Genomic DNA, 10,739 nt, shown 5'->3' on the forward strand with positions numbered 1-10,739 from the left:
TTACAGTTTTATATCTTTATGTTTGAAGCCTGAAATGTGGCAAAAGGTCGCAAAGTTCAAGGGGGCCGAATACTTTCGCAAGGCACTGTATACTGTCTTAATTCCTACATAGACACTTATGTCTTCCTTTGTTTCCAAGGAACTGCTACATTTTAGACATTGCTCTCTTGTTCCAATAAAACTGCTCTGCCTGTGTGCTAGACATTGCTTTCCTGTTCCTGGGCTCAGATCTAATCTCTATTTCAACTATTCAAGGAATCCCCATAAACTATAGCTTCCCCGGCCCATTAACCAGGTGGTGGTAATAAAGTAACTGTGGACCCTCTTTGCTAAAGCTGTAAATCTAATGAGATTTCAGTGTTTTAGTGAACCAGTCTCCCTTGATGTTAACCAGTGCTTCAGTTGGCTAACACAGTAAATACTGACCAGTGATTCAGTGAACACATAGGGTGATATATAGATATGTAACTACATAAACATAAACACAACTGTGAGATTAAAATATATAAACTTATGTATGCTATATAATAAAAACCCTAACTAATTATATTCATTTCTATCTAAAAATGAAAATCACCCTAACAATTTGTCTGTGTAAAAGTGGTTCAAAATGCTTAGGCTAGATTAGAAGTGCCATAAAATGCTGAAGGGGTGCTTTAACGTTGTGGGAAAGTGCATTAAAACTGTTCTAAATAGCAAGCGCACACTCCAGGAATCTGTGACATTTGGGAACCCCGACACACCATTTTATGGGTTTCGAATTGTCAAAAAATAAATAAATAAATCTATATATATCTATGGTGACAGAGCGATACACATTAACAGAGGTGTTGATGCTTGGATCCTTCTTTCCAACTAAGCATTTTTTCCACATGCTGGGTGATTTAAGGCTTCACTGATAAGATGATAGGCCTCAGGTGTGTCCAAGTCTAAAGCCAGATTCATTCTTCTACATCAGAGTATTGTCGTGGCTCCTGGAGGCACAGCCAGATCTGATGGGCAAAAAAAAAACATAGCTATCGCATAGAAACTATGAGTAGTGTTGATGGCTGCGTGTATTTTCTTCTGTATGCGCTCTGTTCTGATTGAAATAGTGCTGCTTACTTTTGATATAAAAGGCAACATTGGTGAGATGAGGCAAAGCTCATTAATTCTGTTAGTAACTCTATAGCTGGCTTTTGTGATCAACAGTAGTAAAACTGTTTGCATTGTGAACATTTTTGTCTCCCTCTATCACAAAGTGAGGGATAGAACATAAACTTGATTACTTTGTCAGTAAAGTAGCCAGGCATATTTGTATTTCATAATGATAAATTCATCTGTAGCAATAAATACATAACATGGCCTGGTGATACATGATGAATCCATCTAGTATTGCAGTCAAGAATAAGATATCTGCCTTAGGCTGCAGCACTCACACTGGATGGTGTCTTCCTTCAGCCACCTCCTCTTCTGTTCTTGCTTCTGAATTAGAAATTCAGGTAGCACACGCTGTAGCTCCTTCACTGGTCCTGAGGCTGTGCTGCTGGTTTTCGTATTCTGATACAGTGCACACACAAGTGGCTTATATGGAATCTGTGGCAGTGCTGAGTATTAAACACACTTTGCATGTGTCATGTTTTGATAGACAACAAACTGTGGATCTGTTTTGTTGGACTTCACACTGACAGAAAATGTGTTATTTTCAGCTACTTGATACATCTTTACTCTGTTTCATATTGACTGTGTAGAAAATGATCAAAAACATCTCTACATAAGAGGGAATGGGCACTTTACTGTGTGTTGAAAGCTGCAACGATTAACACAGGATTCATGAGAAGCAGTTTTTTCAGTCTGTGTGATATCACATGTACCCAGCATCCTTTGGTAACAACACATGCTTTGACTCTATTTTTATTTATATTCAATAATGGTAAATGGTAAATGGTAAATGGACTGTATTTATATAGCGCTTTCTCACAGTGTGTTACACTGGCCAAAGCGCTTTACAGGAGATCATACACCATTCACCCATTCACACACACATTCACACACCGATTCAATAATAAGAGATGTTTACAAGTAACATCTTGAGTTTTGATTTTAAGTATATATTATTTTTAGAAAACAGTTGTTTTAAAAGCTCCAAATTTGACTTGACCTGACTTGAGCATGTAACTCTGATTTGACTTTGCAGCTTCACTGACTTGCTTGTGGATTTCATCCAAATTAACTGAAACTCCAAAAAGAATGTCCCAGTTTTTTCATACACATACAGTAATATAGGTGCGTGGTGGTTTGGTGCATGCTGTTCCACAAAAACATCTTTAATCTTTGCACCCACCAACATCCCAGAAATTAGCAAAAGATGTATGAACAAATAATTTGTTTACAGTGTAAATATAAGCAGCTTTTAGCACGTGTTTCTTTTCATACAACAATTGATTGGATTCAAATAAATTTTCATTCAGGTTCTTAAACACATAATTTACACAGATCGTAGTCTTAGTGTAGTTTTCATATGAATAAGTCAGTAGAAACACATTTCTGTATGCAGCTAGCATTTTATCCAACATGCAGAACTGAATTGCTAAGGGAGAAGCCCACTGTGGCCAGCAGTATTCTCACTAGATCAAGGTGCCTCCAGTTTTTCTTTTAATTGAGCACTTGTAAAATTACAACAAACTCGCAGACGATGCTTACAAAAATATCAGCATTGCCATCTTTGTGAATCAGAATGGACAGAAAGAAATAAAAACAAATAAGGCATGGGAGTTGTACATAAAACAAAATTAAGAAAAAATTAAAAGCAGCACATGACAACAAACAAAGCAGATGGACCAGCAAAATTTTCATTTGGAGGAGGCTTAAATTAAAACAAAACACACAAAAAATCCAGAGATGGTAATCCAGGGCTTATTATTAGTAAAGCAGTGCACAGATCTGGTGGGAAAAATAATGTCTGTACAGAATTTGATGTGGTCGGTGATGCAGTTAGTGATTCTGGATCCTACCGATTTCTAAGCACTTCGAAGCCTCACTATACAGCCTACCAGATTTACTGTATTTCTGAATGTCATGTTTTATTTTAATAGCAACCCATAAACAGTAGAGAGAGAGCAGGAGACTCAAACGAAGCCACAGGATTCCAAATAAGATCTTACTCTAACTTACTATCCAAGAGTGAAAAGGTAAGATTTTTGTTTGAGGTTTACTGCGCCTTCATAATAGAATGTGTCATTGTATTAGCAGCAGGAAACTGCAGACAAGTAGTCAGTCAAGGACAATTGAAGTTGCAAAACTCTTGTAGTCACAAGGTGAGAATACTCAAATCTGTTGCAAACTGAAAGTTCAAATGTTTCAGTTTGTGAAGTTGTCATGAACGAACAAATTCAGTTATGTTTAAGGTCAGAATTAAAGGTGATGTAGTGGACTACAGCACATTAAGTGTCTACATGTTTGGCCTCCCCAGGAACCTACACGAGAGGTTCAGGATTAGGGATGGACTGATGCCATTACCAGTATGGATCTGATACCCCCCTCTAGTAGAAGTTTTCCCACTGTATGCTGTAGAACAATCTACGGAGACATAGTCAGTTACGCATCATTCAGTCAGAGCTGTGGTAGTGCTGCATTTGTGATCACAAGTTTTCAGGTAATTTGCACAGCCTGTTTCCATTCACCCCACTACCAGAAAGTGAATATTACTGAATTGTTTATAGTCACTGCACTCTAGTAGAACCAATGCATCTGTAAGTACTCCTACTTTGCAAGATGTGTATAAACCAACTTGCCTTTGCATAGAAATACTAGAACATAACGTACAGTACACCTCATTTTTTGACCTTTAGGTTACATCTAAGATGAGAATTCATTGTTGTAACATTGTAGAAAAGTCAAAAAACAAAGAAAAGCATTCCATGGGCCCTTTAAACTGAAAACAGGTTCATTTGTAAACATGCATACAGTATATTGTCTCTTAGTTCACAGTCTCTCTTTCACAGCCCCCCCATGTCTCTGCTTCACCCTCCCCCCTCCCACCTTTGTGCCTGTTAGTCATGTCTACACTGCAGTGCATTACATTATTAGATATCATATTTTAGCTATTCACGCTTACATTTCTGTTGCCGTTTGTTCATAGTCCATGTTTTGTGTTTCTGGTTCTTCTGTAGCAATCGTGGTAAAAGTTTGATTAGGCTTAGAAAACCTGCACCTCAGCAGCCCCGACGTAACAGCAGCAAACGGGTGACAAGTAACCTTTCTGTTCAATGTGTTCATAAAACGTGGAACTAAAAGGCACAAATGAATCAGGATGTTTGTGGAACATTAACTCTGCGCTGGTGAAGTGCAGGAGGCCTGAGACATGGGGTCTCATTCTCATTAGAGAGCTGATAAAGCTTGGTGGCCACAGCAGGCCACCTGCTGGGGACATATTGTGGCCACACAGTAAGTTTTTGTGGCCACGGGCCATTGGGCCATGGTTAATGTCAAACCCTGACCCAACTTGGATTAGATGTGAATACTTTCCACCTGGTTAACCTAAAATTAGGACCAATTATTCACTGACCCTCCTTCCCAATTTTTTTTTTCTTTTAATCATCTTTTTAATTTAGAACCAACACTTTTTTTCAGTAAACACGTTTTTATTTGGTTTGGTAGCAAAAACAGCACCTCAGGACAACAGTATGATGTGGGCAGTCTCCTAAGGGGTAGACAGTTTCAGTTACAGGAAGCACACTGGGAAGACATGCACTACCTACTGTAGCAGGAAATTTTAAGACATTAGTTGACCAAAAACACTGAAGCACTGTTTCAGTATATTTGCATTCCTTCAACAACACCATCCATGTCCATTTGATTCAACACAGTTTTGAAGGTAACAGTCCTTCAAGTATGGAACAGCTGGTGCATAGCGTTCAAGGGAGCATTTTGCCCAATCTCATTTTCAGAGTCAAAACAATTTATTTTTTAGTATTGTCAGACATCCAAAATAAATTCTTTGGTCCCTTTCAGATCTTTGGTAGTGTTTGTTTATTACTTCATGAAAAAAACATGTTTAGGCTCTATTGGAGAGTGGCTGGCAAGCATTTAACTTCAGACTTGTTTATTAGGATAGTTGGGGGGAGGGGTGAACTGTGAGTATAAAACTACCAGGGAGACAGCTGAGATCATAGCAGACAAGTAGCTGCATCTCTACACTAGACAGCTCAATCCTCAATGACCTCTGAGGACTCAGACACCACTCTGCCATCCTTGGTCTCAATCATCTTGATAACGACATTCTTCTTGGTCTGGGTGGAGCCATAACCGCTGCCACCACTGCTGCTGCCACCGTATCCACCACCATATCCGGAGCCATAACCACTGCCATATCCACTGCCATATCCACCGCTAAAACTGCCACTGGAGTAGCTGCTCTTCAATGTGTCTGCAGGGAAACCACTGTAGCTTGCTGTTGAGAGAAGAGAGGTAGGGGAATATGGTTAAATGTCTGGAATCTGTTAAACCTGAAAAAAAAAAAAAATTAAACTGTGTACGAATCCATGAAAGGGAAGGTGACTTACTGCTCTGTTGGGAGATGTTGATAGCCTTGATGCCGCTCGCCAGCCTGTCCTCCTCTCCCTCCAGCAGTTTCCTGTAGGTGGCGATCTCAATGTCCAGAGCCAGCTTGACGTTCATGAGGTCCTGGTATTCCCTGATCTGGCGGGCCATGTCCTGTTTGGCTCTCTGCTGGGCCTCTTCCAGGTCCCTGATGCGAGCCTTGGCGTCTTTCACAGCCAGCTCACCACGCTCCTCAGCCTCAGCAATCTGGGCCTCCAGGTTGGCACGCTAGGAGAAGATTTTTAATAAATCAGGCATTGTCTGCTCTCCTGATTGTTAAATTAGTGTGCTTCATGTGGGACAACATGCTGTACCATGGTGCAAACGCTTTTTTCTATACCTGCCCCTTGATGGAATCAATCTCGGATGTCAGTCGCTGGATCATGCGGTTGAGGTCTGCGATCTCTGACCTGGTAGCCCTCAGGTCATTTCCATATCTGTTGGCGGATGTCTGCATCTCCTCATACTAAATGAACATCAGAAAAACAAGGTATCAGTAACTGAAAAGCTGCTTGATGAGCATATGATATGCGCTGACTCATGGACTGAGCTTTTGCTAAGCTGGAAAATATTTTTCCTTTAGGTTACTGCTATAACATTTACAAACGTAAGAAGGAAAAAAGAGTCACCTTGGACTTGTACCATGACTCTGCCTCAGCACGGCTGCGGTTGGCAATGTCCTCATACTGAGCCTTGACTTCAGCCACAATGGCGTCCATGTCCAGGCCGCGGCTGTTGTCCATCTCCACAATGACTGAGGTGTCCTTGATCTGGCTCTGGAGCTCATTCAGTTCCTTAAGAAATAGAAAAAAAAATAGTTATGATGTTAACGAGATGGTGAGAACAACCATGAATGCAGCAAAAAAAAAGACCTGTTCCAAAATGACACCACAAACATCATAAGCATGTCATGACTGGATACATAAATCAGCAGCAAAAAGCAGAGACAACATGCTGACTTTGTGCCATACCTCCTCACAGATCGACCTGCGGAAGTTAATCTCATCTGTCAGGCTCTCAAGCCTGGCCTCCAGCTCCACCTTATTCATGTAGGCCTCATCGACATCCTGGAGCAATGAAAAGCATTTGTTAGAGTCACAAAGATGTTTTATATTTATATCTTCAGTGACAAAGAAGTATGAAAATGCTAAAAGAAAATGCAGTTACGGTGTCATATTTGTAGTTGAGTAAATGTGGATGCTAACCTTCTTGATGAGGACAAAGTCATTCTCACACTCTGTGCGCTTGTTGATCTCATCTTCATACCTGAGAGAGAGAAAAATCCAGATCCTGAATATTCAGAAAAATGTCACCTTGTGCTTCTGTTCAGTTCTGGGTTTATATGGTAATGTAACACTAGGAGGTGCAAGTAGCTCATCCCTGATTCTTTAACTCCTTTGAGACCATTGCTTCACACAGTGTCTGTTGACTTATGGCCAAGTGTTACTGATATTTCTCCCCTTGGGAAATCCTCAGCTGATAGGTTTCATTTGTCTCTGGACAACTAAACAAATATATGCGGCACTATTGTACCTTGTTTGTAGAGATGGCACATCAGCATGCACATTAGTGCCTGTGTCCTGTTATGTAAAGCAATAGACAACTTTGCTGGCATCCATCTCTAGAAGGAGTTTTACCTCCAGTCATATATAATGTAATGGGTGTTCAGAACATGCTTCCTTGGTGTTGTAATTCCCTTGAGTCTGTATGACGCAAGACAATGGACAGATGCAGGGAGTAGGCCACAAAAAGATTAACTCATTGTACTGCAAGGCTTGTATTGAAGCACAAGTCTGACTTGAACTGTTGTATGTTGGTCCTGGCATTACAAAATACACGTGTTTTATTTATGAATGGAGGTTCTATGCAGTGCATTTTAAATAACCCTAGCTTAGCCATATACCTCTTTATAGGATGGAAAAGGCCTGATGCTACGTAAGACATCATATCTTTAGTCTCCATTGCCCCCTCCACACTCACTTGTTCTTGAAGTCCTCCACCAGGCCCTGCATGTTGTGCAGGTCGGCCTCCAGCTTCATCTTGTCGTTGCCAAGGCTTTCCAGCTGTCTGCGCAGGTTGCTGATGTAGGACTCGAACATGGAGTCAATGTTGGAGCGGGTGGTGGTCTGTCCCTGCAGCAGGTTCCACTTGGTCTCCAGCATTTTGTTCTGCTGCTCCAAGAAGCGAACCTGATGTGTGGAGAAAGAATCAGAAGTCGCAAAAATTAGGTTATAATATTGAATGAGCACAGGAATGTGTGAATAAACGGAGGGCTCAGTCAATCATTAAGCAACCATTCAAAAAGCCTTGACAGAAAATAACTGACTTATATGCCTGTTTACTTTTACACACATTTTCCTAGTCATGAGTTATGAATAATTATGAAATTCCATTTAAAAGTGTGTTGGAACTGTGGCCTGCTCTGCCTTGAAACATTGCCTCTAGGTTAACATCCTAATAGTCAATCATCAGGCTTAGCCTTTTATGTCTCCTAGTCCTGTTCACAGTTTTCAGCCTGTGTTGTTTTTAATCTATCTTTGGAGATCTGTAAGTTGCTGTTGGCTGCGTTTCCAGACTGGCTGTGATTTTCCAAAGGAAGGCCTGCTCAATGTGCATGTATCCTGACAGGAGGTAGTGGGGAGGGAGAACAAGAAGAAGTAGGAAAATGTTGGTGATGCAGTAATAGAGCTAGTTAAAGCTTTTCCTGCATGTCTTTCTGTTGTTGCACAGCAAAGTTTGCCGCTACAGAAGACAAATGCAGAGAGCGAGAGAAGACCATGAAGCAGGCAGATGCAGAAAGGTAAATATTTTGTTTTAAGTTTGATGAAAGACAAAAAGAGAGAAGTGGGGGAAAGTGAAGGTGATTTATTAGTTGAAGACAGGAGGAGGGGAGAGGGTGAAGGCCTGAGAAGTTTGCATATTTATGAACAGTAAAAGCATGTTAGTCAAATCAGATATGTGACTCAGTGCATGTTGTTCCTTGATGCAGTGCACTCTGTAAGGCAGGATCTAACCAGTAACGCTGTCATTTCATTTCATTGTAATACTGAAGTATAGATAATAAAGTCTGTGTGATGTGTTATCTTGCCACCAAACGATAACAGATGATAAGGGGGAGAGGTTTATATGCTTTCTGCCGAAGTATGCAAAATGCACTTTATCTTCTTTAATCATTGCACCAGCAGAAGGAGAGCTGAACTGTAACCAGTCAGCCGGCATTGACCAGAACATGAAACCAACCGGCTGTATTAAATATTAACCCACTGTGGAGGTCTCAGAGGACAGATACATTCCTCAGTATTACACAGATGCTGATTTCAATTATTAAAGATCAATGTAGTTATACTCCCAGTGCACAGTCCTTTCAAAATGTGTCACTGTGAATGAAGGTATTGACATTAAGATAATCATTGCACCCAGTACTGATTGTACAGTGGGTGTGAGTGTATGTGTGTTGGGAGGGGTGGAGCGGGGGAGGTGCACCATGGCAGTGGGAAAAGCCACACCCCAGTTAAGGGGGGGACCAGTCCCAAGGTAACTCGTATCACAAGCTCTGAGCTCTACCCTGACACACCCTTAGCTTTCTCTCTCTCTTTTTCTATGTCTCTCTCAGTCTCTCCCTTTTGCATGTCTGTTTTTCATCACTATAAAAGTGCAGCCTGAGCCAAAAGATAGCGAGCCTAACCTCACATTTGAGCTCATTCATTCTTTTCGGCCATGGCTGCATTTGTGGGAGGTGACAAAAGCAGAGAGGGCAATAAACTTACTTTGTCCAAGCTTGCAGAAGTGAGGAAATCCGCATTAGACAGACATGTGGCAAACATATGGATCTCTGTATCAAATACTGCATAACAATGTCACAACACTCAAACACTGTTTGACTACAGTGTGACTGAGTTTTCCACCTTACAAAATTGTTTTTTATGTTTTTGAAGAGGAGCATAAGACTAGCACCTGGGCAACAAGAATTTTTAGCACATACATATCTGCCCTCTGTTACCAGCTCTTACCTTGTCAATGAAGGAAGCAAAGCGGTTGTTGAGGGTCTTGATCTGATCCTTCTCCTGCGTGCGGATGTGTTGGATATTGGGGTCAATCTCGAGATGCAGGGGGGCCAGCAGGCTCTTGTTCACTGTCACAGCAGTGATGGGAGCCTGGGAGCCCATGCCACCACCAAAACCCGCACCCATGCCCATGCCCATGCCCATGCCTGCACTACTCATGCTTGAGCCCAGACCATATTGAGTGCGGCTGGCCACGACAGGTCCTCCAAAAGCCCGGCCGGTTCCTGACATGGAACTCCTGGAACTGTAGCTCCTATAGGAGCCACCTGGTCCAGCATAGGAGCTGCTGCTGAAGCTTCGTGGGGCAGAAGACTTCACACTGTAAGAGGTCTTATAAGAGGTCATTTTGAAATCTGGAGTAGATTTTTTTCTTCAAGCTGAAATGAGTCTAGGAAGTTCAAACCAAATGGTTTGGTTGGTAACACGGGCTGGCAGGCAGAGGGGGGAAACCAGAGTGGATAGAAAGAGAACAAACTGCTGAGGAGTTTTAAAGCCTGTTGCTGTGGGAGGGGACAGGGGTGAGCTGCCATTGGCTGCAGGGCTGGGTGATAGAGGGAGGCAGGGCTGTAACATTACACCCCTATGACACACTGTCCAGTCATTCAAAACCATTAGCTGGTCTTTCTATAGGCTTCTCTTGTGTTGTTAGAGAAAACCTTTTGAGAGGATCCTCAAGGTAGAAGGTAGAACTATTCAAACACACCACAGCTGATTCAACATGTGGAGGGATGGTCAAATTTTAAAAACAATCATTTACATCCAGCAGCAGTAGCTGTATAGGAGAAGGTCAGTGTGTGTGTGTGTGTGTAGGTTGTTTGGTGGTTTCCTGATAAGACTTTCAGTTTGTACACATCAATGCTGGCCTACATTTGCAAATTAAGGTGTATTTATAACACAATGGAAACACACTGTATGTGTGAGTAAGGAGGGAGATGCTGCTGATTATCTTTTGCATCACATGACAACAAATATAAAATGTAGAGTGCAATGCATTAATGCTGAATTCATTACTACACTTTTGGAAATGCTTTAAATGTGTTCTGTGACCATTATCATACCCATCAGCATCTTTTCTCTGTTTGTAAAGACTTTATT

At 41.5% G+C, this 10,739-nt stretch overlaps 1 protein-coding gene across 1 annotated transcript; it reads right to left on the reverse strand.

Moving 5' to 3' along the window:
- Positions 1-4,601: 4,601 nt before the first annotated feature.
- LOC109970400 (keratin, type II cytoskeletal 8-like) lies at positions 4,602-10,105 on the reverse strand. Its single transcript, XM_020617933.1, has 8 exons — positions 9,591-10,105; positions 7,561-7,769; positions 6,786-6,846; positions 6,552-6,647; positions 6,210-6,374; positions 5,921-6,046; positions 5,544-5,808; positions 4,602-5,431 (listed from the first exon to the last, which is right to left on the reverse strand). The coding sequence occupies exons 1-8, from the start codon at positions 9,987-9,989 to the stop codon at positions 5,187-5,189; spliced, it is 1,566 nt and encodes a 521-aa protein (XP_020473589.1). The 5' UTR covers positions 9,990-10,105; the 3' UTR covers positions 4,602-5,186.
- Positions 10,106-10,739: the final 634 nt, after the last annotated feature.

Source organism: Monopterus albus, unplaced genomic scaffold (assembly GCF_001952655.1).
Source record: "Monopterus albus unplaced genomic scaffold, M_albus_1.0 scaffold197.1, whole genome shotgun sequence".
Taxonomy (NCBI): Eukaryota; Metazoa; Chordata; class Actinopteri; order Synbranchiformes; family Synbranchidae; genus Monopterus; species Monopterus albus.